At 45.8% G+C, this 27,890-nt stretch overlaps 2 protein-coding genes across 2 annotated transcripts in view; one reads left to right on the top strand and one right to left on the bottom strand.

The window, feature by feature from the left end:
* CDK5RAP1 (CDK5 regulatory subunit associated protein 1) overlaps positions 1–2,602 on the top strand; it is a 36,288-nt gene extending 33,686 nt beyond the window's left edge. The window contains exon 14 of the mRNA XM_028157935.2: positions 2,323–2,602. Coding sequence (XP_028013736.2) covers positions 2,323–2,412 — 90 coding nt within the window. The 3' untranslated portion in view covers positions 2,413–2,602. The remainder of the gene's footprint in view (positions 1–2,322) is intronic.
* Positions 2,603–8,689: 6,087 nt separating this feature from the next.
* LOC129150947 (vomeromodulin-like) lies at positions 8,690–16,852 on the bottom strand. Its single transcript, XM_054724275.1, has 6 exons — positions 16,624–16,852; positions 12,244–12,745; positions 11,829–11,930; positions 10,163–10,318; positions 9,177–9,261; positions 8,690–8,815 (listed from the first exon to the last, which is right to left on the bottom strand). Exons 1-6 carry the CDS (start codon positions 16,850–16,852, stop codon positions 8,690–8,692), a joined length of 1,200 nt encoding a protein of 399 aa, XP_054580250.1.
* Positions 16,853–27,890: the final 11,038 nt, after the last annotated feature.

Raw genomic sequence — 27,890 nt, 5'->3', positions numbered from 1 at the left:
TGTGCAGTTCATCATGATTATACAGGAGTGGGCAAAAGTAGGTTTGCAGTTGTTTGTATGGAGAAAGACATGCAAGTTAGGATTATTACAATAGTTTTATTAACTCTGTGTTTTAGGTACTCACAACTGTAAGCCTAATTTTGCCTACCCCTGTATTTATCCATATTATATGAATATACCACAACTTATTTATGCATTATACTGTTGTTGGCCATTTTGGTTGTTTCCAGTTTGGAGCTATTATGAGTAGAACTAGAGGCCTGTTGCATGAAGATTCATGCAAGAATAGGCCTTCTTTCCCCTGGCTTCGCTCCCAGCTGCCCGGGAGCTTGCAAGTCTTTACTCCCGGCCGCCCGGGAGCCTGCAGTCTTCGCTCCCAGGCGGCTGGGAGCGAAGACTTGCCCACTCCTGTAGCTCCCTCCGCTCCACGGCCTCCCCCTCATAGCAGGCGTCCTGCCCCGCCTGGCTGCTCTACACCTGTGAATGCAAATTAACCTACCAACTTTGTTGGGTTAATTTGCATACTCCTGATTGGTGTCGCGGAGGTATGGTCAATTTGCATATTTCTCTTTTATTAGTGTAGATTGCTATGATGTTCCTGTACATGTGTTTTAGTGCACATACATTTTCATTTCTGTTGGGTATATGGCTTGGAATTGCTGGGTTATAGGGTTTGTATAATAGAAATAGCTGAGGTGAAAGGGGAGGGAGAGATGGGAAGAGATTATCCAAAGGATTTATATGCATATATGCTTAGCCCTTGGACAAAGACAATAGTGTGGTGAAGGCCTGGGGTGGGGTGGGAGCTGGGTGGAAGGAGGAAATGGGGGGGAAATAGGGGACATCTGTAATACTGTAAACAAAAAAAACAACAAAAAAAGAAATAGCCAAAGTGACTACCATTTTTTTTTTAAATATTCACTTGAGGATAGTTTCCCATTGATTTTTAGAGAGAGTGGAAGAGAAGGAAAGACAGAGAGAAATATTGATGTGAGAGAAACACATCAATTGGTTGCCTCCTGCACGAGCCCCAACCAGGGCCCCGGCCTGGGAGGAGCCTGCAACTGAGGTTCGTGCCCTTGAATGGAATCCAACCTGGGACCCTTCAGTCCACAGGCCAATGCTCTGTCCACTGAGCCAAACCGGCTAGGGCGTGACTGTACCATTTTACACTTCCACCAACCGTGCATGAAAATTCCAGAGGCTTCCTATTTCCTGCTTCCATTCTTGTCCTCCTCTGGTCTGTGTGCCGCACAGTAGGCAGTGTGATCTTTCTAGATCAGATTACTTACTCCTCTGCTGAAGCCCTCCAATGGCTTCTCATTGGAGCCAGCATGAAATGCAAGGTGTCCAAGGCCTTATGTATAGATCTGTCCTAGCTTCCTTTGCAGCCTCTCATTCCCTCCACTCTTCTTATTCCCTCTCCTCCAGCCTTGGTAGCTTCCTTTTTTGTCTCTCAACATAGTTTACTGTCAGGGACTTGGTACATGCTGTGTTGCTTGGGAGGCCCTAGATCTTTGCCTGGCTTCATTTTCTAAAACTTGCAGATTCTCTCTCAAACATCACCTCCTTGAGAGGCCTTCTCTGGCCACTGTTGTGCTAGAGCAGCTTTCCTTCCGCCTTGCTCTTGTCACTGTTGACTATGTTAGTCCATTTTATCTTCCTAGCATTTCTCAGTGCCTGAAATCATCCTCGTTTGTTTCTTTACATATTATTGTCTGTTTTTTTTTCCCCCCTGAAAGCTCCTTTGAGGTCAGGGAAAACATCTCTTTTGTTCATCTTAATATTTCTAGCACCTAGGACTATTCCTAGAACATATTAAATACTCAATAAATATTTACTAATGGACTGACTTGTTCTCATGGTGAGAAATGAGACCACTGGTACCTTTGGGGTCACATGCTTTTAGCTCTTAATTAGAGATGAAAGAGTCTTTCTCACCAAATTTTGGCCTTAAATATCCTAAGGAAGGATTTGACTGGTCCAGCCTGGATTACAGTTTACCCCAGGAGTTACGAGGGCAGAGTCTGTGATGGGAAGCTCACAGCTGAACCTTGGTTGATGTTGGGGAGGAGCCATCTCCCAAAAGAAAAAGGAATGGCTGTTTGGGACTAATTTTGGACTTTTAAAATCATATGCATTACCATTGCATCGAACACCTCTTCCTCCCTGGATTGGGGGCATACGGGAACCACACAGTCTCTGCTGGCCTGGCATCTCCCATCAGGTCCCTTGTGGTGGCCTCTCCTCTGGAGGCTCCACATTATCTACCTGTGGTGCAGTCTTGGTTACCTTGCCTTCTCCTGACTGATTTTCTTTCAGATTACCTCCGCCAGCTCTCAGACACTTAGAGGACATGTGCTCTGCAGGACCACTCTGAAGGACTCCTCAGCCTATTGCTCACCTGAGTGATGACTTCAGAGTTGATGTGGGCGGTCCTTGCCACCAGGAAGGGAGATATGACTCGTCACTAATGAAAGAAGTAATGAAGCATTGAAGACAAGCTGCAAGTGGTGAAGCAACTTTATGTCAAATGGAGAAATGCATCTCTTTGCTGCTATATGAACAACCGTTATAATCATTAAATTTACCTAAACTAAAGTGGTCCCTCTGTCTCTCTACATGATTCTCATTTCTTCATTGGTAAGTGTTTCTGGGATTTTCTCTAGAATGTCCTGTGTTAAGTGATTCCCATGCCAACTTCTGCTGTGGACACTGCTAACCCCTCTGGTTTTCTCCCCTGAATCCTAGGAATTAGAGACTGAAGGAGAGGCCAAGGTGGAGAGAATCATTTGCTTGGGAAAACTGCTCTAGATCTTTCTAACATTTTGGTTTGATGACATTGACTCACCTGCTTACCTCCTCATTTTATTCTCATATTTTACCTGAGGATTTCCCTCTGGACCTCTTTTTTAGCCCGTCAATTCATTCCTTGCCTTCAGGTCTGACAGCACTTGGAGTTTTGGGAGACATCATTACCTATTAGTAGGCTTTGGACACTCATTCTTGGCCCATTCATTACTAAGGTTATGCCATTCTCTGAGTATCATGTATTCTTAAGCTCTGATAATAGGTGAATAAACATTTAGAATTTTTATGTTCCCTTGATTAATTGATTCTTTTGTCATTATAAAATGACCTCTTTAACCCTAGTAATATCTTTTGCTTTGAAATCTACATTGTCTAATATTACTATAACCACTTTGGCTGACTCCTTCCCCCCCTTTTTATTGAAATTACAATTCACATAGCATTGATTTCACCATTTTAAAGCATACAATTCACTGGTTTTTAGTATATTCACAAGGTTGTGCAACTGTCGCCACTATCTAATTCTTTAACATTTTCATTTCTCCCAAAGAAACCCCATACATATTAGTGGTCACTCTTAATTTTTCCATCCCTCTTTCATTGGCAAACATTACTATATCTTCTGTCTCTGGATTTGCCTATTCTGGACATTTTGTATAAATTTAATAATATAATATGTGGCCTGTGTTTGGCTTCTTTCACTAAGCATAATGTTTTTAAGGTTCATCCATGTTGCATAATGTCAGTACTTCATTCCTTTTATTTAAAAAATAATATTTTTATCAATTTCAGAGAGGGAGGGAGAGGGAGAGAGACAGAAACGTCCATGATGAGGGAGAATCATCGATCAGCTGCTTCCTGCACACCCCACACTGGGGATCTAGCCCACAACCCGGGCATGTGCCCTGACTGGAAATCAAACCATGACCTCCTGGTTCATAGGTTGATGCTTAACCATGAGCCATGCCGGCTGGGCTCATTTCTTCTTTTTTAATGGCGCATAATGTCAATCAATGTAATGCTCCATGTTAATAGAATGTATTGATTATTAGTTCAATCTCCTTATTAGTTCTAGATCTACTTATATTTCCCATTTCTTCTTGAGTCAGATTTGGTAGTTTGTGTGCTTCAAGGAATTTGTTCATTTCAATCAGGTTATCTAATTTGTTGGCATACAATTGGTCATAGTATTCTTTTATAATCCCTTTGTTTCTCTAAGATTGGTAGTAATATCCCCTCTTTCATTTCTGATTTAGTAAATTGAGTTTTCTCTCTTCTTGTCAGTCTAGCTAAAATTTTGTGGATTGTTTCAAGGAACCAACTTTTGTTTTCATCAATTCTTTTGATTTTCTATTCTCTATTTCATTAGTCTCTGCTCTAATCTTTATATTTAACTAGAGGCCCGGTGCATGAAATTCATGCACGGAGGGGAGTTGTCCCTCAGCCCAGCCTGTACCCTCTCCAATCTGGGACCCCTCGAGGGATGTCCGACTGCCCATTTAGGCCCGATCCCTGAGATCGGGCCTAAACGGGCAGTCGGAAATCCCTCTCACAATCCAGGACTGCTGGCTCCCAACTGCTTGCCTGCCTGCCTTCCTGATTGCCCCTAATCACTTCTGCCTGCCAGCCTGATCACCCCCTAACCACTCTGCTGCCAGCATGTTTGCCCCCAACTTCCCTCCTCTGCCGGCCTGGTCACCCCTAACTGCCCTCTCCTGCAGGGTTGATCACCTCCAACTGCCCTTCCTTGCAGGCCTGATCCTTCTCAACTGCCCTCCCTTGCAGGCCGTGTGCCTCCCAACTGCCCTCTCCTGCTGGCCATCTTGTGGTGGCCATATTGTGTCCACATGGGGGCAGGATCTTTGATCACATGGGGGCAGCTATATTGTGTGTTGCAGTGATGATCAATCTGCATAGTATTCTTTTATTAGATAGAATAGAGGCCTGGTACAGGGGTGGGGTCCAGCTGGTTTGCCCTGAAGGGTGTCCCTGATCAGGGTGGGGTTCCCTTGGGGCATGGGGCGGCCTGAGTGAGGGGCCTGTGGTGGTTTGCAGGCAGGCCACGCCCCCTGGCAACTCAAGCAGAGGCCCTGGTATCTGGAATTTATTTTACTTCTACAATTGAAACTTTGTAGCCTGGAGCAGGGCCAAGCCTGGGGCTCCCTCCGAGGCCCCGTAGCCATTTGTGTTGGGGTTATAATTGAAACTTTGTTGCCTTAAGCAGGTGGGCCTGGCCAGAGTGTGCGGAAAGCTTTGCTTCCCCTGTTGCCGGCAGCAACCCTGGCCTGCCCTCTCAAGCCCCATTCTGCCACCATTTGTTTGAATTTGTTTACCTTCTATAATTGAAACTTTGTAGCTTGAGTGGAGGCTTAGGCCTGCAAAGGCTGGCAGAAAGCTTGGCTTCCTCTGTTACCTAGGAAACCTTGCTATCTGTGGCTGTAGCCATCTTGGTGTAGGTTAATTTGCATACTCGCTCTGATTGGGTGGTGGGCGTGGCTTGTGGGCGTGGCTTCTGAGTGTGTCGGAGGTATGGTCAATTTGCATATTTGTCTATTATTAGATTAGATTTCTTCTGCTTGCTTTGGGTTTAGTTGGTTCTTCTTTCTCTAGTCCTTAAGGTGGAAGGTAGTTTATTTATTCGAGATCTTCTTTTTCTTTGTCTTTTTAAAAAAGGACTTTATTATTTTAGAGAAGTTTTAAGTTTACAGCAAAAGTGACTGGAAAGCACAGAGAATCCCTATATACCTCATGCCCCCACACATGTCCCCCATCAGAGTGTACATTTGATGAATCTACCTTGACTCACCTTTATCACCCAAAGTCCATAGTTTATGCTGGGGTTCTCTCTTGGTATACACTCTGGGTTTTGACAAATGTATAATGACTTGTATCCTCCATTAAAGTATTATACAGAATAGTTTCATTGCCCTAAAATTCCTCTATGTTCTGCCTATTTTGTTTTCCACAGAGGTTGAACCATTTTTACATTCCCACCAGCAATGCATGAGGGTTCTGATTTTTTCATAGACTCATGAGCACTGGTTGGAAGGTTTTCAAGTAGGGAATGTGTATAAAAATAAAGAGCACTCTGGCTGCCAGGTGGAGGATGGATTATAGGTGACAAGGGCAGGGAGGTCAGTAGCCCTACTAAATGATGTTGATGACTTGGACTAGGATGGTGATGGAAAGAAACAGAAAAATGGGGAAAGGTGTTCTTGAGGCAGAATCAACAGGACAGGATCTGTTCCTGGGAGAGGGAGGAATGGAGAATAATTCTCAAGTGGCCGGCTAGGAAAGCTGGGTGGATTGTACTACCATTTACCAAGATGGGATTGACTGTGTGAGGTACTGGCCTGGGGAGAAATCCAGTCCTAAGGTTTGGACAGAGCTGAATGTAATAGTGTGATTTGGACTTTATTTTGCAAGGTGCTGCCCCTTACTGTGAGGAAAGCCCAGTTGCTGGTCCTGCTTGGCATCTCTAGTCTTGGTGTCCACAGTCTGAGCTCTTTTGTTTCCAGAGCAGATATGTTATGCAGACACTGGACATAGGACGGAGGGTCTCTGCCTGGTATAGAGATCACAGTTGTGTTTCTCAGCCCCTTCTTGTAAACTTTTCTGGAGTTGTCTTTACAGGTGTCCTATTTGGCTTGGCTTCCTCTAACAGCCACTTGGCATGGCCTGTAGTTGCTGAGCTGGGACCTAGATCCTTTGCTGCCGTGCTCATGGTAGCACCAGACTCTTCTTACTTGCTCTGTTCCATATATCTTTTAGCATCTGGCCTGTGCCTTTCCCTGTGTAACATGTGATGATGGGGACATTGGATCCTAGCCCCTGTGTGATTTTCATGTTGGGCCAATGGGCAAAAGAAAGCACTTGGAGTTGGAGAGGGGAGGGCAGAGGTATGGGAAGAAAAGTCTTCATCATGGTCACGATTGTCTCTTAGTGCCCTAGATAAATTAATCCTGGCCATTGCTGCCTCATCGTTCACATTATTGATTTTATGTCCTTAGTATGTATAGTGCTTTTACTTATCATGAACACACTACAAAACTCCTATTTGTGGAATTGAGGACAAGTGAGTCATTTTCTGCATGAAAACAGGATTATTATTAAAGAGATGATTACAAAATACCCCAAACCCTATTCTTGATTTTCTTGCACGTGTTAATTCAAGGTGACAGTGGTTCCAAAGAATAGTTGACATGTTCAGAACACTATTCAACTTGGCTCCTTAATCACAAGGATGTCCTTGACTCCATAAGAGAAGTTTCAAAGTGCTTTCATTCTCGGAAATGCTTTGGTATCCCACGTGCTGGGTTTAGTTTGCTGCCTGAAGGTCTCTCTGTAGGGATATAAAATAACTGATTATAACTCTTAATATATAAGCTGGCTGCAGGCACAGGCGGTGCCAGCTGTGCCCTCCATCTCCCTGACCACAGCACTTGCCCTAAGGATGGGGATAGGGAGCAAGTCAGGCCAGTGGGAGCTCCAGAGGTTATTTCTCGGTGATTGTCATTGGAGCTATTCCAGAAAGAATTGGATGGTGAAGCTCCTGGTAGGTGGGGGACCTCCACATGGAGCCAAAATAGAGCCCACCCAGAAGTGGTGGAGCCAAGACACGGATTCAGGTGTCATCGTTTGGGCCCGGAATCGAGCCACTGCTGACGCTAGTACCATCTCTGAATGTTCAGGACTGATGATTTTATTGTTGTTACACCAGTTTGTGTTGTGCTTTCTGCCACTTGTAGCTGAAATACAGCTGGCATTCATCTGATCCTATCCCTTGACTCAAGGCTGACTTAGGGAGGCTAAGTGATGTGTCCCAGGTCACCCAGAGGAATGGGGTGTAGGAGCAGGAGGTAGGATACCAGCACTGAGGCAAATGCTGATTTCCCCACCCTCTCCATGCTAGTAATTGATTTGGCCACAGATAAGGGACTTTGGGGGTGAAATAAATGTGGGAATGTACAACTTCTGAGGTTTGAGCCAACATGAAAGAAGTTGTTACTTTTTTTGGTCAGATATTACACTCATGAAGCACGTTTATTAAGAATGGAAAATCGCCCTCACCGGTGTGGCTCAGTGGATAGAGTATCGGCCTGCGGACTGAAGGGTCCCGGGTTCGATTCTGGTCAAGGGCATGTACCTTGGTTGCGGGCACATCCCCAGTGGGGGGCGTGCAGGAGGCAGCTGGTCGATGTTTCTCTCTCATCAATGTTTCTAACTCTCTCTCCCTCTCCCTTCCTCTCTATAAAAAATCAATAAAAAAAATATTTAAAAAAAAAAGAATGGAAAATCTAAGGGTGATAGAGCTTTTAAACTTTATTACTCGTTCATATATCTTCCCCAGTTCTACCTTCATCATTTATTGTTTTCCTGGTGACAAATTTAAATAAACATTTCATTCTATAAGTGGTTTTTAATGAATGAAAACCTACACAGGGAAGAGAAGGTTTCTTGCACAGACTCTGTGTTTCTTCTACTCTGGGAATTGTAAAATGTCACCATTTTCCTGATTTGACTGTCTTGTTGGCTGCTGTCCCACCAATTCCTATTATTCCAGTTTTCTGGGTATGGTTGGCACATTGCAAGGAATTTCTGCCTCTCAGCCTCCCTGGTGTGAGGGCCTGGGACTGCTCCTTGCTCAGGCTCCATGCACATGTGCACTTTGCACACCATCTGGGCCTGGGGAGCTACCACCGAGCCTCTAAGGGGCTTTTTGTCCTTTATGGCCTGATAACGAGTCTCAGTAATTTGGAGAAGCAGGTAAGCTGCCACATTGTGTGCCCTGAGCATGCTGAGGAGTTGGTTGGGTGCTTGGAGGTACCCGGTGTTGCAGCTCACAGCCCCATCTCCTGTCTGTCACCCAACGGGATTCCTATGGGGCTTGGCCATCTCCCTGCATTGACCTGGGCAGCCCCAGGGAAGACAGGTGTTTGTACTCACAGTTCTTGCATTCGCTGAAATCACTGAGATCAATGTCACACGATGTTGATTCTTTCATCTGTGAATTAACCACCAGTTAGCTTTGCAGAGGACATGCAGCAGTCTCACCCATCTCCACACCCCAGATCCTCTTCTCCTTCTTCCCTCTTCTACTTCCCTTCTCCCTCTTCTATTTCCTGGCCTTCTTTTTGGCAGAACCCATCCTCTCCCGCTACCTCCGCCAGCTTGAGGCATTGTCCTATCGCACTGCTGGGGTCAGAGGGAATGTTGCATCCCCTAGCCTCTGGACTCCTGAAGGCCGATGTGTCCTTCCCACGTTCTCCCAGCATCAGGCCATACCTGAGGAGAGGGCTTCTTCCTGTCTTCCCACAAATGACAAAGACCTTTGTGGTGGTGCCCACCCCTTTCCTATGACTTACTTTCTCTTTTATGGCAACTGTCAGCAGTTGAGAAATGACATCATCCAAGGGCAGAGGGATGGGGAGAGGTAAGGTATCTGTGACCCTGGGAAGATACATGTGGAGAGCTGTGTGATTTTGCATTTCTGGATTTTGTCCAACATTAGAGATAACTCATCTATTGATGATACAGCTGCAATGATGTCCTGCTGCTTACAATTTGCAACCACCTGAGCCCTTTCACCTTCAGTTATAGTCATGAAGGAAGAAGTGAGGATACCTGGGAAAATCATCAAAGTCGGACATCTGACCCAGTGTTTCACATGGAGGAATTTATCCTTCAGATATTGTGCACTTTAATGAGCAGATATGTGTGGTACCTTAGTAATTAGAGTTGGGCAGAAAGTTAATAATTGGAGAAAATCCACTATTTCATAAGGGACTGTTAAATAAATTATAGTGCATCTTTATAAATGGTAGATTTAACATAAGAAGAAGCTATTTACTGATGCAACTAATTCCATGAAAAAAATTTTTATGTGAAATAATTGGAGTGCAGACTGGTGTCTATAATATCTGCCCATTTCGGTGTGTGTGTATGTTCATGCATATTTGTTGCCAATCCAAATATCTCTGAAAGCCAACAAAAGGGACTGGATTCATTGGTTGTTTCCAGGGAGTACCCTTAGCCAGCTGGTGTATATGGGTGGGCAGAGACTTCACTGTATAGCTTTTTGTATCTTTTGAATTTTGATCCAGGTAAATGCATTGCTATGCAACAAAACTGTAACAAAATAAAATGTGTGCTTAGTAGGTAGAATGTAGGCCAAATGAGGGATGGCTGTTCTCAACATAGTGGTCTGTTCTTAAGCAGAGACCTTTCTCTGGGCCTCTTTTATTGATCATTGAAAGCATTGGGTTAGCTCAGCCAAACTCCTTTGTACTAGGGGGACATTCTGACATATAGGCTTGTTGATCCAGAAAATGAGAAAAATGGTCTCACGTACGTCTTCACCAACTGAAGGTACACTTTTGTAGCCTTGATGTCTTTGTCCTGGACTTGGAGGCTGACACATTGGGTGTCATTTGTGGAAACACCAATTTTCAGAGTCACATCCCCATTTATTTGAAATCCCAGTATGCTGATTACAGGTCCTAACAGGCTGTGGAGAACAAGATGCAGGTGAGGGTTGGTGTGAAGAGATCAACCAATGAACTTATAGGCACATATGCATAACCCGTGGACACAGACAATGGGAAGGGGGGCGGTGAGGGCCTGAGGCTGAGGTGGGGAGGAGGACCAGAACAGGCTGGAAGAGGTTAATGAGGGAAAAGGAGGACCATGTAATACTTTCAACAATAAAGAAAAAAAAAAAAAAGATACAGGTGAAACCAGACCTGGCTGCAAGAGGTTGCTCAGCTAAAGTGATAGGCATTTTGGGAGTTAGCCTCATGAATTTGTCCAGGGTTTTGGAGACAGGGAAAGTTTGCTGCTTTCTAATGAGCATGACCCATGGTTGAACATCACCTGTACAAAGGACTCAGAGGCTGGCATGCCATAATTGGAGAATCCCTCTCTTGACCAAACTTCAGGAAGTCTTTTTATTCTGGGGACACCAGGCTACTTGTTACTGGATGCTCATGACAGGTTCACTTTTGTGCTCAGCACCCCAGCTGTCTATTGTGTGAGTGACAGCATAAGAAAAACCCACCATTTGCCACACCTGGTCTTATTAACGTCACGTGCTCTGAAGAAGATGAATGGCTCTTCCTACCACTGCTAATTGTGTTGGCCATAGACATGGGCTGTGGAGCCAGAATGCCTGGATTCAAGTGTTGTCACTGCCACATTTCAGCTGTGTGACATTGAGCAAGGTTTATAACCAGTTTGTGGGTTTCAACTGGTTTCCCAATCTTGAGACAGGACTGCTTTCTTGATGAGGTTGTCAAGAGGCTTTGGAACTTGAGAGTGCCTCAGTTAAGTGCCTGGATGGAGCTCAGTCAGGGAGAAGTATCAGTGCTGTGGGTTAGTCCAAGAGCCCTCTTCTCCCAGGGGCGTTCCTGCCCTTCTCATGCCTTTCTGTGTGCCCTGGGCCTGTCCTGTGAACGTGTTCCTCTCCCACATGTGGACTCTCACCGAGGACAGGGCCCTCTTTTAGTTCCTCCCTCTGTGCCAAGCATGAGGTCTGGTACAGAGTAGTGCATGCTAAGTGTATGAATGAACATGGCATGCAAGCATGTTTACATTGTTAGCTTCTGGAGAGCAATCAAACATCTCTGTCTCCCCCAACTGCCTAGGACAGTGTTTGTGAGAGTGGGCTGCTTCTCTTTGGAGAGTGCAGATGGTTTGGAAGCTACACTTCCCATGAACCCAGTGCGGTCAGTAGGAGGTGCCCTCTGTGGTTTCTCTCTACATTGGCCATCTGTATAAATGTGCATGTTTCACAAGGAATTTTTCTGGCTTTGTTTATACTCTTTGAAGATGGGGTTCCATGGAGTCATTATCCCACCTTGGTCCTCTGGGCTGGAAGAGAGGGGCTAATTTGCTGCCTAATTTGCCCCACCCTCAGACATCCTCCCTTACTCTGTGTTGTCCCTGCCTGGCCCTTTGGACACTGGGCATTAGGGTGTTCTACAGGGCAACCCAGGTGACTGATTTGGAGACAGGCTCACCCTTTTCCACCTATGAAGGCAGTAGTCACAGCTTGAACGAGGATCTCATCATCTGTCATGGTCAACATCATGTTCTCCACAGTTGCTTTTTGAACCTCTAATCTGCAAAATGACAGCATCCAGGGTCAGTCCTGACTCAGGAATCAGCCTGAGCAGCAGGAGAAATGCCTTTGAAGCAGCCAACTAACAACCTACCAACCCACCCATCCCCTGGATGGCCCAGTCCTGTTAGCTGCCCAGTTCCTTAAGCTCAAGAAATCTTGTTCATATTTCCCCCCAAAAGACACAGAGCTAGAATATTGCTCTGTGAAAACATGGCTGTCCCTCTCCATGGGATTGTAGGAGGTTGAGCTTCTAGTATCCCCAAACATCACTTTTCTCTTGTGCCATACCTTAGGGTCAAGGAAGCACTTACCCTATCAAGAGATCTTTCACGTTAATATTTCCCAGCACGCCCGAGAGTGCATCGTTGATGCCACTTGGCACCGCACTCTTCAGTACGCCCTCGGTGGATTCTTTGAGCTCGCCGACTTTGTTGAGCACACCACCCAGGGGCAGGGGGAGATTTGAGAGAAGAGAAGAGTCCTGGTCAGCTTTTTTTGCAGGATCCTTCTCCACAGTGTTGGGTAGTAGGCCGCCCAGGGCCCCTTGGGCCAAGGGTATCAGGTTGCTGACTGCATCAGTGGCTTTTGAGAGCGAAGACAGTGGTGACTTTGAGGACTTGCTGTTGCTCCCCTTGCCCAGGACACCACTAAGGCCACCGTCGCCAAGGATGTTGAGGGAGGAGGAGAGGTCTAACAGAGACAGCACGTCCAGGTTGGACACTGTGTCCAACACTGTCCCAAGCACACCGGCCAGATCCACATCCGCACACATGAGCATCTTCTCAATCTGTGGTGGCAGGGTGGTGTTCAGATCTGAAAATGGCGAAGAGATATTTTCCTACTGTTAGCTGCACAACAGGTTCAGTCAGAGGACCCTTCCCACCTGGAGAGCCAGCACCTGCAGCATTGCCATCAGGGTGGAGGAGGTGCTAACCATGGGTTTGCCTCCACACTGGAGAGAAGCAAGTCAGGGAGAACTCAAATCCTAAAAGATGGTGTGGAAGGGAAGGAGGGTCAAGAGCCAAGTAGCAGAGCTGTGAAGTCACAGGGTCCTTTCCTATCATGCTGCCCTTGATGGCTGGAGAAAGGAACTCAGAAGAGCTGTCTCACCTGGATGACAGTCAACCTTGGCTGCCTAGCACGAAAGCGAATTGGACTGAGGGACAAGATACTTGTTCCCGTAGAGTAGCAGGAGGAAGAAGTCTGTTAGGACCTGCTCCTGTGAAGCTTCGAGGCCATGGCTTTTGGGGCCTTGCTGCTGCTTCCCATGCCCAGGGCTCTGCAGTCTGGAGGGCCTTTGCCTGTGTGGGGTGATGTGGACGCACCTCCATCTTTTGCGTGTATGAACCTCAAGACCCGCACAAGAGTGTTTTGGTCAGCATTGTTTAGAGTTGAACACAATTGGACAAAAACATAGTTGATGTATATATCCTGGAGTATTTTATCAGGAAGAAAGTCTCAGGGAGAATGGACAAAAGTTCCTCATAGATAAATCATGTCACAAACATACATATGAGAGACAGTGCAAGCAGGCCACCTTTTGAGAAACTTTATGACATGTAGTGCAAATTTTAGATTCAGAATGAGAAGCCACTTGACATAACAATAAAGAAATGACAAGGGAAAAACATTCAGGCTAGAAGCTTCCTCTGGTTGGGAAAGAGGGGAGGCCGAAAGAATATGCAGCCCAGTAAGTGTCATGGGGCCTTCAGCCCAATGCCTGGTTTTATTCTGAATCTAGATTTTGATTACAAAGGTATTTGCTGCATATATCTTTTCAGTTTTTGTGTGCTTGACAATGAAATTCACCATCCACCCCCACCCCCACCACCAAATACTGCTTGATGGGTACATAGCTGTCCTTTTTACCACTGTCTGAACTTTTCTGTATATGTGAAGTATTGCATAATAAGGCAGGATCGTCAGAATAGTGGGGCACATGTTCTTAGAGGAAAGCAGTTATGGGTGAGCTGTGGTAAGTAGGCAGTTGCCGAGTTTCTCTCTGTCACCCTGTCTTGTCATGCTGGAAGGTTGACCTAGGCCATGACTGTAGGGCCGTTAAGGGTAGCCATGAGGACTTTCCTGCGGCCTTTGTTTGATGATGAGTCCTATTCCCTTCTTATTCCCCAAATGGACTAAGTTCTTTGCCAAGTTTTGCAATTCCTGACTTCCTTTGTCCTCAGGCCCTGGGAAATTGCTGGGGGACAGAAATCCACATCTGAGAAGGGAACTTGTAGAGCACGAATCTGGTCAAGGGATTTGGACGTGGGCCTGGATTTCTTTTTTTCTGGCTCCTGTCAAGCAGGTTGATGCTTTAAGCACCCATGGGTGTCTGGGCTGAGCTCTTGGCCCAGCATTGAGAAGCTGTGAGATTTCCTGGCAGTGTTCAGGCATTAAGAGTAATATAAAAGGCAGGCAAATGGAGAAGTTGCTGGATCCAGGAGCTCCCTTCTCCAAGCTTGCTTTGATATATCCTAACCAATGTGTGGACTACAGACAAGAGCCTCAGCATCATCCTGATTTTATTAGAAAACAAGTACTGCCCTGACTGGGTAGGTCAGTTGGTTAGAACATTGCCCTGATCCCTCAGGTTGCGGGTCAATTCAGGGTCAGGGCACATACAAGAATCAACCAATGAATATATAAATAAATGGAACAACAAATCTCTCTCTCTCTCTCTCAAATCAATAAATAAAAAATTTAAAAAGCCAGGCTGGTGTGGCTCAGTAGTTCAGCATGGACCTATGGACCAGGAGATCATGGTTTGATTCCCAGTGAGGGCACATGCCTGGGCTGCGGGCTCGATCGCCAGTGTGGGGTTTGTAGGAGGCAGCAGATCAATGATTATCTCTCATCATTGATGTTTTTCTCTCTCCCTCTACCTTCCTCTCTGAAATCAATAAAAAAATATTTTTAAAAAATTAAAAAAAAAGAAAACCCATACTGCTGTGCTATTGGTATAGCAGAATGTCTGGGAGTGGGGTGCAAGTGGCTTGTTTGTTTGTTTTTTCAGTCTTGGTAGGGGGCACTTATAATCGAACTAGAGGCCCAGTGCACGAAATTCATGCACGGGGTGGGGGGTCCCCTCAGCCCAACCTGCACCCTCTCCAATCCGGAACCTCTCGGGGGATGTCCGACTGCCAGTTTAGGCCCGATCCCCAGGATCGGCAGTCGGACATCCCTCTCACAATCCAGGACCACTGGCTCCTAACTGCTCACCTGCCTTCCTGCCTGATTGCCCCAACTGCTCCCCCTGCTGGCCTGGTCACCCCCAACTGCCCCTCCCACCAGCCTGGTCGCCCCTTACTGCCCCCCATGCTGGCTTGGTTGCCCCCAAATCCCCTTCCCCACTGGCCTGGTCACCCCTCACTGCCCCCCTCTGCCGGCCTGGTCGCCCCACACAGCCTGGTGCTCGGTCATTTGGTCGCCCCTCACTAACCCCCTGCCGGCCTAGTCGCCCTATGCAGCCTGTTCGGTTGTCCGTTCGGTTGCGATGGTCGCTTAGGCTTTTATATATATAGATAGCTAGAGCACCTGAATTAATCTGAAAAATAATTATTTTATTTTTATTTATTATTTTTAAATATTTTTATTGACTTCAGAGAGGAAGGGAGAGGGAGAGAGAGAGAAACATCAATGATGAGAGAGAATCATTGATCAGCTGCCTCCTGCACGCCCCCTACTGGGGATCAAGCCTGCAACCCAGGCATGTGCCCTTGACCGGAATTGAACCTGGGACCCTTCAGTCCATAGGCTGAAGCTCTATTCACTGAGCCAAACCAGGTAGGGCTAATTATATTATTTTAAATCTTAGAACACATATAGTTATGTGAATAGGGGGTTAATTTTCTTATATGTGAATAGGGGTTAAGTTATTCTTAAAATTTCCTTTTCAAGGCCTGTGTGAAATGATTAAGGAGGTGACTCAGCTGTGAATCCAGCAAGCAGAACAAATAAGCATGGTCAGACCGACCCACCAGGAGTCAAAACATCATCTCATTGCCTGATGACTGATTACAATAGCTGATGTCTGCGGACCCCCAGGCCTGCACGTAGCTGCATTCCTCATCCTAGCCCCTTCCCCTTTATAATCCTGTCCCCTGCACCTTGCTGGAGGTAAGATTTGATGCTTGTAAGCACCTGTCTTTTTGGTTGGCTAGTCTTCTCAATAAACGCCTAATATGATTCAACTCTGCCTTTGTTATTGGATAAAGCGACAGGCAGCCTGAGCCCAACGGGGGATCTCACTTGAGGATATGCTTTTTTTTTTTTTAAACACACACACACACACACACACACACACACACACACACACACAAAACAAAACAAAACAAAAAACACCATAATTTTTTACAGAGCAAAGAAGGGAGAGAGGAAGAGAGAGGGAAACATTGAAGTAAGAGAGAAAGATTCATAGGTTGCCTCCTGTACTTGCTCCAACTGGCGATTGAACCTGCAACCTAGATATGTGCCCTGACCAGGAATCGAACCCGCAACCTTTTGGTGTATGGGTTAACACTTCAACCACGTGAGCCACCAATCAGGGCCCAGGCAGCTGTTTTGTTAACAAGCTCCTGAGTTGATTCTACCACTTCCTCTTTGAGAAGGAATGAATAGTCTTTGGGCTTGGAAATGAAAACGCGTGAGGGATGTGAAAATCAAAGTGTATAGATGAAATAGTTTTTACTTACAGTCATAGAGTTTGCTGCTAGACATGACGTTCTTGACCACAGGGGGAGTGTCAGCTAGACGTCTTATAGGGGGAGAACCATTTGGAGTTGGTGGAGATCTGCGGAATGGTCCGGGAAGTGGAAGGAGTCTTTTGACAGGAAGTTCTCCCAGCACTGAAGGTGGGGTCAACAGGTCAAGCGCTTGTGCCTGGACAGCCAGGGTGATGGCCAGGGCCAGGAGGGTTAGCATCTTGGTGGCTGAAATCTGCAAAGGAGGGCTTTGTCAGACACCACATTCCCAGTGGACCATAGGGCTGCCAGTAGGTTTGTATTGGATGTACACACAAGATCCTACCTCATGTAGGGGGGTGTCATTCACATTGCAGGTACTCTAGCCTGCATAGTGTATTCAAGGAACAATGTTTCATCACATGACAGTCAATATCTTGATAAGGGCATTTTCTCACTTCTATCACCTTTGCATAAAAGTATCTATGGGCTGGTGGCATCCTTAGAGTACAGGCCATGCCCTTTTACTATAGGCCTTACCTGTAGAGTCCCACATCCTCCTGCCAGTCCTCTTGACTCAAACATCCTTGGAGTGGTCTGAGTCAACTTCTGGGTAACTAGAGAGTTTTGAGTGCTTCAGCTACCAATATTATCTCTCCAGTGGTAGTCAAGCTCTCTCCCTGCTTCTGGTCAGGTAATGTATAGCAGTGTCTTTGTTGGTGTGAGCTTACCAAGTGCCCATCTCTTTTTGGAGTATAAACGATATGATATGAGCTGCTTCAAACCCTCTGCACAACCCCGAGAAGGAAGGCCTGTGTCCTCATCATTCAGATGGTGAAACTTGTATAAAGCAGGCACCACTACATACAGGTGCCAAATTGGCCCATTGTCCAGCCCCCTGGTAATGATCATGGTCAGGATCATTCAACCACCCCATCAACCATTCCCACGCTTGGCATTCTTCACCCTTTTGGTATATGGGTTGTCCTGGCATTTTAACACGGTATGCAGAGGCCAGAGCCATCCCCTTGTGAGTGAGACCATCTAAGGGCTACTCTGTCTTTCGAGGCCTGTTCTTCTGTTTTTGGGAGAGCACTGGTATGTTTCAATGGTGGCATGAGCCAGTTCATACCATTGTATTAGTACTCAGCACAAATCGGGCTCCCTGTGTGAGTGAATGATCGAGTTAACTAGGTCAGCCACCTTCTGTGTGCTCTTCTATGTGCAGGGCATTGGGTGATCCTATTGTCCACAGGTCACATGGCCTCTTCCTCTTGGCTGGGGTTGAGCAGCCATAACTGATGTGATTGTATAAATGCGTAAGTCTCAACTCTACCTCTGTTGGTTGGGATGTGTCTGTACATATATCCTTATTGAGTACTGGTCAGTGTTTGTAAGTACTACTGTGCTAACATCTGCAACATCTTATACAATCCTCCCAGCAAGTCCAGGCACCAGGTAGTATTATTACTACTGTTTCCAGCTGAAGGCAGAGAGCTGGGTTCACTCCCAGACAGGAAAGCCCCACTTGGCTCTGAGCTCAGCTGTTCACTCAGTGGGATCACTTCTTTTTCTGGCTGTCAGATTCCTCCCTTACCATGATTCTCAGAGTCTGGCTGTCATTGAGAATCATGGGTAAAATGGAGGCTTGTGTCTTAGGGCGTTTTCCCTCAGTGAAGCAAGTAGACTTTGGAGTTTCTCTCTGTTTGGATTTTTTTCTCCAGACAAGTTTAAAAAATCAGGCTTGGAGACCTTTGTTCTTGCCATGGGTAGGTAGGCATTGCCCAACTCAAGCTGCCTGCCATTTACCAGCATCAGTATTGCAGAAATGTTGGGAAGGACATAATCAGAAGCCATTGAAAATCCTTCACATTGAACAAATTAGGCGTTATGAAAAAAAAAAATCACCACATTTTAATTATTTTTCTGATTTTACCCTCACCTGTGTGAAATTAGCCTTTACTGTCTCAGGTGACATGTAAGTGTCCTGTGAGGAAAAAATAATACAATTCTGTGCCTGTGACTGAGTTGATGGCAATATTGTTAGACATCGTCTTTAGTGGGGCCCTTGGAGAGTCCCAGTAACAAATCCCCCTTTTCTAAAAGCAGTTGCATAACCGGCAATTGTGACACCTACTGTGCTAGGCAGAGTGCTGTGTGGCTTAGTAGGGAGGGGGCTGAAGAGATTCTAAATGCAAACCCCTAGTTTATCGTCCTCTGATGAACTGTCCTAGCTTGTTTCCACCTCCGAATTTCGACCCGTTCTTTTGTGAACTTGATTTAGTGAGTTCTTACCTTGCCCAGGGTCGATGAGTTCGTGTTGATGGGAGACCTTTTTCGGAAGCTGCCTGTCCTGCTGCTATTGCTGGGACTGTCAGACGGAAAGGTGCATCCCGCATTTATAGACCAACGTCTCTAGGGAAAGTGATCAGACATGAAGGGATGCCTTTCAAGTGTGCTGATAAGGGAGGCGTGACACAGGCTGATTTCCAAGATCAGCACCTGCTAATGGTTGTGACATTTGCCAGTATCTTTCTGAGAGATGTTCGTGGTGCTTAGACCTTATTCAGAGGGCTTGTCCGTCCAAGTACTGTCCTGTTTGTATTTTAAATCTTCAAAGGCCTGTTATCTCTGATGTGGGTGCTGGTTGAATGGCAGAGTAGAGCAGTCTGTAAGGCCACATACAGGTGCCAACTCATTGAGAGCCCTTTAGAAAGGTGCCAGTGCTGTGCCCTGTCCATGGTAGGCACTCAGCATTGACAGACCAATTCTAGGGTGAGGACTTGTGAGAAAGGCCATGGGGTAACTTTGGACAGGGTGTCTCCCTGTTAAGTATTATTTTGCATCAGGTGTGTGTGATAGGAAGTATTCAAACATGCACAGATTTGGGAATAAAGTGATGGATGCAGGCGGATTGGAAAGTACACAGTGTCTGAAGTGGGCGAGGGCCTGAATGCAGGCCTGGGGATTGTAAGCATGGCTGTTCCATAAAATTGCTCAGCCCCCGTTCCTTTCCCAGAGTGCCTCTGGAATGAGAGTGAAATGTTTTCAGATGTCTGCTGTCCTTTCATTTCTATTTTAGAAATTTCAATCTCTATGTGAGGCTTCCTCTCACCTGTTCTTTATTTAATGGCTCCCAAAATTCTAGAGCCCATTCTCTGGGTCCCAGGCTTTCCCCTATTTCAGAGGTTGTTCTCAGTCATCTGTTCAGTTCCTACCCCTAGGATTTTTATGATTTTGTGCATCCTGTCACCATCTTGCTGTGTGGTGTATCACAGCTTTACACAGCAAGAGTGTGGGAGAGGGAGGTGATTTTGACAGAGCGCGTGGCTAATGTCTGCTTCTGCTCACTTGAAGTGGGGGCATTGGTTTGGGTTCCTGCCTTCAAGCAGGCTCAGCATGTTTGCTGCCTGGCCCTTGCCAACCCCACTGCGGTTCTCAAACTGTGGACCTCAAGTGTAGTTCTGGTTGCCAAAGGCCCCATTTTGGGATTTGCTGAAATGTCAGATGCATAGAACAAACAATAGTTGACCTTTTCCCAGAGACTAGGACCATGGGTTTTACACGTGATGATAAGGAGGACAAAACCCATCTTATTTTTCTTGGACATTTGAGAGAAAGTGAGTGATCCTTTAGTTGAAATTTGTGACACCTACTAGTGGGTGTGGCCTTTGGTTTTGCTAATGGTTGCTAATGGTTTCTCTGGACCCAAGGAATGAACCCTACTCCAGACGTGGGGAGGGACACATCCGGGATGTAGCCTTTGAAGGCCCCTTGGGGCTTCCTGGTTCCTTGTCTTTCTCCCTCAGCCCTAGGAGGTGGGGCAGCCCTTGACTTCTGCTAATCCAGGACCCACATGAGCGGTTTCTCTGAAGGTGGCTTAGCAGGCTGAGCACTAGGGCTCCCTTGTTGTCAAGCCCTAAGTGCTAAGTGATTTGACCTGCTGACTCTTGAAAGGAAGGTCCTTTCAAGGCTGGCCCAGGCTTAGCTGGATCGCAGTTGCCAGTGATAACACAGATACCAGTTCTTAATTGCCTCTGGGTGAAGGTGTCACCATAGGCCCAGCTGAGCTGGGGGTGTCCTGGTGACAGAGGCATCAGAATTTTTACCTTTCCTTGTGTTTTTTAGTGAAATGCACACATGTGTGTACTCATTTGTACTTTATCTGTGTATATGCTTGTCAGTGACTCTCTCGGTCCCTCAGCAGTCTTTCCAGCACTCCTGCCTTGGTTTCCTTCTCTGGTGTAATCAATCTCAGATCTTTATTGGTATTGGGAGTTCACAGGGCCTCTAGCAGCAAATAAATCTGTGTTCCCAAATTCTCAGGAGTTTTGTGTAAACTTTGGGTTAATTTTTATTTCTAAGGGTACATATCTCTCATGAGATTTTTAAAAAATATACATTTTTATTGATTTCAGAGAGGAAGGGAGAGGGAGAGAGAGCTGGAAACATAAATGATGAGAGAGAATCATTGATCGACTGCCTCTTGTACGCCCCCCCACTGGGGACCGAGCCCACAACCCAGGCATGTGCCCTTGACCGGAATCGTACCCGGGACCCTTCAGTCCGCCAGCTACTGAGCCAAACCAGCTAGGTCTCTCATGAGATTTTTTTTTTTTAAAGTATATTTTATTGATTTTTTACAGAGAGGAAGGGAGAGGCATAGAGAGTTAGAAACATCGATGAGAGAGAAACATCGATCAGCTGCCTCCTGCACACTCCGCACTGGGTATGTGCCCGCAACCAAGGTACATGCCCCTGACCGGAATCGAACCTGGGACCCTTGAGTCTGCAGGCCAACGCTCTATCCACTGAGCCAAACCGGTTAGGGCTCTCATGAGATTTTTAATGAGCTTTGTGTTTTATTAAAGGTGATACCTCAGTGTTTTGGGGAAGGCAGAGTTTCTGTGCACAGGGTTTGGGGCCAGACAGACGTGTGTGTGAATCTTGGTCAGTGTTTGGCCTTGGGACATTATCTAATAATTTTCTCTGGCTTAGTTTCCTCATCCATAAAGTATAGATAATACTGTGCTTATCATAGAGCTGTCATGACGATTATGTTAGGCAATTAGCATATGTTTGGCATATGTGAGTGTTTCATAATTTACTGTTATCATCATTATTATTACTTACCATTGGGTCAGGTATTTTCAATTGTTTTCCACCTTTCTCTCAGAATTTATACCATTTCTCTATCAATACGATGTACCCAAGTTTTGGCAACTATTACACCTTGTTTATAATAAGAAAACACTGATATTTTGGTTATGTTTCTTTACTCCCCAAATGGATCCTTTCCAAAGTTTTTATCAGAATGAAGTAGCTGCACTAGTAGCTGCAGGTATAGAGACATTTTTAAAAAAGTGATTTCGGAGAGGAAGGGAGAGGGAGAGAGATAGAAACATCAATGATGAAAGAGAATCATTGATTGGCTGCCTCCTGCACTCCCCCCACTGGAGATCGAGCCCACAACCCAGGCATGTTCCCTTGACTGAAATTGAACCCGGGACCCTTCAGTCTGCAGGTCGAAGTTCTATCCACTGAGCCAAACCAGCTAGGGCAGTATAGAGCCATTTTAACCTCACTCTAAAGTTTATATTTTCAATTGGGGATAGAGTTTGATACATTCTACTACACCTATGCATGTGTATATACCTTGTCATAAATGTTTAAGAGGTTTGAAAAGGCCAATAATTTACTTTAAGACATGTTTGCAGATGTCTGTGTTTAGGCTTTGTTCCTTTTTTTACCCAATTTCCCCACCGATGTCCACATTCAGTGTTAGGTCTGTGAATTCTGCTTTGGAAGTCAAAGTGGAGTATGTGTGGGCCAAGAGGCGCTTTTCATTCATTTCCAGAGGTGGAAGTGGCTGATGGGGACTTTCTTTTTGCTGCTTTCTCTCTGAGCACCTCCTGCTGGTTTGCCATTCACTGGCTATATTGCTGCTAGTTGGCATCGTTTTCTGCAAATGCAACAAGTTGGCTCCATATATATGGCCGCAGGTGGCACCATAGTGGCATTTGCCTATTGATTCAGGCACCTTGGGTTTCACCTGGAGGAGAAACTGCTTTGCCTGAGATGCAGAGAAAGGTCATGCCATGGAAGCCACACTGAAACCTGAGTCTTAATGTTGTGGTTACAACTACCAAACCCCTATTAATGAGCCCCCAGAAAACGCTTTTCACTCTTACAACCCACCATCATGGTCAGCAGCATAAACAGCCTCATGTAATCACCCACATTTCCTTTTAGGGATGAAGAGACTATGGCTCAGAGCACTTAAGTTGCTCTTCTGCAAAAGTGGCAGAGCTGGGGTTCTAGTCCAGATGTGCCTGAAACCAGAACCTTGACCTAGAACATGGCATTTGTCTGCTTTGTCTTGTCCGAGAGATTCTCAAGGGCTGGGGCGTGTATATCCTGTGTCCACCCCGAGTGCAGTAAATGTCGAACAAGTGAATGAATGAACTAATGAATGAGCCTACTTCTCTGAGCCTCAGTTTCTCTGTCACTTGCCTGCTTCTCCTACATGGGGTTTATGAGAATCAGATAAGACAGCAGCTCTGAGTATGCAAAGTGGCAGTCATACCTGAGTCAGGGAGTTCCCTCCATTTCAAGCCTCCTCTCTCCTGTCTCCACCCCTTTTCAGAATGCATTGGGCGGGGATATGGGCTCCTGTGGGTGGTCAGTTTGGACACCTCAGGGATGAATCCCCTGAATTCTCATGATGAAACAGACATAGTTATCCGCCTGCCCACCCTCCCCGAGGAGGGTTTGTTGCTTTGTAGCTCTGCTCAATCTCTTCTCTCCTGAAATGTATGACAGAATTGAGATCATATCACTCTCTTGCTTACACTTGTCAGTGATCCACCATAATAACACATTTATCTTTAGTCCTGGCCATGGAGGCTCTGTGTGGTTTGACTCCTGCCTTCCTCTGTGTCCTTCTTCCCCAACCCTTCTTGCTAATTTCTTTACTAGTAGCTGTACTGGCTCTCTTTTAGTGTTTTTGTTATACCTACCTTGTTCCTACCTTAGAACCTTTCCACATTCTGTTCTCATTGCTTGGAACCCTTTCTTCACATTTTGCCTAACTCACTCATCCTGCAATTCTCAACTCACATACAAGTATCTCCCTGAGGGGTCTCCCCTGGCACCTCCTCTGAGTCAGGTTGCACTGCATCATTAATCTTTTTTTTCAGCATCGGCCTGTGGTTTTCCTCTTTGCTTTTTCGTGGAATTTGTAGTCGTGTGGCCTTTTGCTGGTTGATTTGCTTAATGTCATCTCCCTCACAAGCTTCATGAGGGCAGGAAGCATTCTTGCCTTGTTTTTGCTCAAGTGGCGCAGAGTAGCTGCTAGTACATATTTATTGAATAAATGAGAACATTTTCCTCCTATTGGTAAAAGTCATCCATGTTCACCCTAAATAGTTTGGAATAGATATGAAGAAAATAAAAGTCATTTGCAATCTTACTAGTACATCTGTGATTCTGCAATCACAGCCAGCATTTTGAATTAATTTATTTTATGTAATAGTCACATCTGGAATCATATTCTAAATCATCTGGGATCCTGATTTTTTAGTGAGCCTTTGCTTTTAACACTAAATACTCTATCAAAGCATGAGTTTAATAGCTGTGGGATATTTTTCACTAAGAATTTGTTATAAAAAAAATCCTGTATTGTTGGACATTTAGGTTGTTCCCAAATTTTCACCATATAAACAGTGCTGTAGTATCCATTTTTGGCCTTATATCTTTCTCTGCATCTCTGATTTTTTTTTTAGGAACTCCCCAGAAGTGTTAATTTATCATACATATTTCTAAGAATATGAATATTGTTAATATTCCTGATTTGTGTGAGTTGTGGCTTTCTGTTGCCAATCTCAAGCATTTGGATTTATTGTAGGGGAAAGTGAGTGCCAATTAGTGAGGTTTCTGAATTATATGTTATTCTGGAAAGGAGAGAAGTTTGACTCTGTTGGACATCTCAAAGTAGGTTTTATTTGTTTTATGACACTACCCAGAAGAGCTCTCTGCTCCAATAAACAGATAAGGATTATTTGTCCTTGGAACATATCCTTGTTTTTTATTTTATTTAAATTTTTTTATTGATTTTCTTTTTTAGTGAGAGATAGGAAGGGAGAGAAGAGAGAGAGAAAGATATAGATATAGATATAGATAGATAGATAGATAGATAGATAGATAGATAGAAAGAGAAACACTGATTTGCTGTTCCACTTACTTATGCATTCATTAGTTGATTCTAGTATGTGCTCTGACCAGGGATCCAACCTGCAACCATGATGTATTCGGATGATGCTCTAACAACTGAGTTACCCGTCCAGGGCAAAATATATCTTTATGTAAAGGGAAAGTCTAATCTCCCTGGCCCCGGCCTCTTTTGTTTTCAGCAATGTTATGTCCTCAAGGCCTGGATTAGTGGTAATCTATAATAATAAAAGCGTAATATGCTAATTAGACTGGACATTCTTCTGGAGGTCCTTCCAGATGACCTTCCGGACAAACCTAGGGCTGCTGGGGAAGCCTGGGTCTCAGGTGCCAGAGGGAAGCCGATGCCAGCAGTTGGGGGAAGGAAGGCCTACTCTTGCACGAATTTCGTGCATTGGGCCTCTAGTAAGTTTATATATCCATCATTCATCCATCCATCTATCCATCCATCCATTTACCCATTCATCATCCACATATTCCTCAGATATTTATTAAACACCTACAATATGCCAGCCACCAGGAATGCATCAGTGAGGCATGGTTTCTCTTTTCATGACTTGTAGTTAGACAGACAGACACAGAAGAGTAAACTGTCTCTTTAATAAAATAATAAACATTTTGAAAGAAATGAAGAGTTGGGATGGGAATAGTGGAGGACTCCTTAGATGAGGTGATTTCTACGTTTACTTAAAGCAGGGGTGGGGAATGTCTTGCCCATCGGGCCGCATCATTTGATCTGCCCCTGCCAGGGCAACCACAGGCATGACTCAAAAAATTCAATAAATCTAGAAGCTTTTTTTTTCATAGAAACAATTTTTAAATTGATAGTTTTGTATGGCCCTTGAATGATCTTATAAATATCTAAATGGTCCTTGGCGGAAAAAAGGTTCCCCACCCCTGACTTAAAGGATAAGAGGAAACTACTCAGGCAGGGTCAGGGGAAGAAGGAGAGGGAAAGGCTTGGGCATGCCTGCTGCCTGCAGTGGGCAAAAACTGTGGTGGGTTTGAGCAGCTCAGCAATGCCAGTGTGACTGAGTAGGGACGGGTGGGAGAGAGCGCTGGTGGGGTGGGGAAGGAGAAGAGGCTGGAGGCCCAGGCCCAGGGCACGCCTTATGAGCTGTGGTGAAGATGGTGGATTTTCTTGTGAGTGAAATGGGAAGCTGTTGGAGGGTTTAACCAGGAAGTGATGATTCGGTTTATGTTTTGAAAAGCCCATTCTGGCTGCTCTGTGGAGTCTGAGGGAGGGACAGAATAGAAGCAGAGAGCCTTGCTGGTGGATTTGATGGTGATTTAGACAGTAGGACAGCAGGATCGATCTTGGCGCTGGACTAGGCGTGGGGGAATCAGAGACTTTCTGTGTTTTAGCCTGACCCACTAGCTCGGGGAGGGTGGTACCTTGTCATGGGTGTGGAAGAGTGAGAGCCTTCTATTTCTCCCTTCTAGGCCCCTCGTTTCTCCCAATGAATTCCCCCCATATATGGTTTATTATCCCTCTGTCAAGGGCATCTGTCCTGTGTTCACTTCCCTCAGCACCCTGCTCCTTGGTTCTTGATGGCTCACACACTGGGGCCTCCTCCTGGGTAACTCAGTGCCTGAACTCCACGGAGCACAGAGGCTCCTTAGGGGTGCTCACTTTGGGGGTCAGAAGGTGATTCTAGATGGGGCAGAACCACAGTCCCCAGCCTCTTTTCTAACCAGAGCAGCTGTCTTGTCATCTGTTTAATGTATCAGGTTTGTTTGTAAGCTTTTATTCGAAGAAGTGGATCACTAGCCTTTTGAAAAATTTGAAAACCACTTCTTAAAAGGTGTTATTTCCTTAGGAAGACCTCCAGGAGTGATGCCAGTGGGGAAGACTTTAGGCCACAGGAGCAGGCGAGTGAGAAAGGTGTTTTGGGCTGTTTGCTCTCCAGCTGAGCTTAGAGACCTGTGGGTGGGGTTGGGGGCCAGAGAGGCCATACGGGGTAGAGGGAGGAGGAGGATGGTCTTTGGAGCTAGCATCCTGACTTTCAGCATGAGAAGCAGGTGGGCTACTCTGCCTGGCAATGGGGTCATTCATTGCACCACCCTGTCAGACACCACCCAGTGTTATCCAGAGTCCCTAATGGAGACACAGGGTCAGACTGCAGAGTGAGATGCATCTGTTACAGTCTCGGGATGACTGAGGGTCCCCATGGCTGGAGCAGAGGTATGAAGAGTAAGCCGGGGCCTGCCCAACTTTCCTCACGGTCCTGAGGATGACGGCATTCGATCATTTCGTACTCAGTGCCTACCAAGGACCAGGCACTGTGCTCATACACAGGTGGGAAAGTTCTGGGCTTGGGGTGGCATTCAGCCTTAGTTTATCTTATATACACACCAAGGGCCAGGAGACTTTGCAAGGTCAAAGTGCAGGGTTGTCCTGCCCTCTAGCTCAGAGACCCCTTGGGGGCTGCTGATTGGGGATTTTTTTTTCTTCAAAGCTGGGCTTGTCGTTCATATTTGACAAAAGGTCTGGAATCAAGTAATAAACTCACAGCATGATTTGCTCTGGGCTCCAACCCCTAATACAGGACAGGGACTCTGCCACAGGCCCTGGGGCCCCTCCATGGTTTGTGCTGCATGGTAGAGAACCGGCCTCCAATAGGGCCTCTCTCACAACTCCTATTTCCAGAGGCCATCTGGGGTTACTGAGGGAGCTGGACACTAGTTCATTCCCAAGACAGAGTCCATCTAAGCCCCCATTCTTCCTGTGGTGGGGAATTTATCACAACCCTAAGTTTCTCCTCAGTGGTCTTTTTCTGGGGCCAGGCCTTTTGCTGTCGACTTTGGCCAGTGCCCTGAGGTAGAGGGTCATTTTTGTGCATTGCCATTTCTTCACGCTTGGCAATTATGGAGCTGTTTTCATCAGGATGCAAAGCCCTCTGAATCCCTGACCTTCTCTGCTCACTGCCCTGCCTGCCCAGGCTACATGGGACTGGGATGTTGGTGGTGGTGGGGGGAGCTTCAGGCTCTCTCCCTTGATGGCACTGCTGTTGGGCACACGAGAATTCTACTGCTGCCTGCCACACTTT

The sequence above is a fragment of the Eptesicus fuscus genome, chromosome 12, assembly GCF_027574615.1.
Source record: "Eptesicus fuscus isolate TK198812 chromosome 12, DD_ASM_mEF_20220401, whole genome shotgun sequence".
NCBI classification, from domain to species: domain Eukaryota; kingdom Metazoa; phylum Chordata; class Mammalia; order Chiroptera; family Vespertilionidae; genus Eptesicus; species Eptesicus fuscus.
Note: the sequence above shows the minus strand (reverse complement) of the source record. Positions and strands in the feature narration are given on the sequence as shown.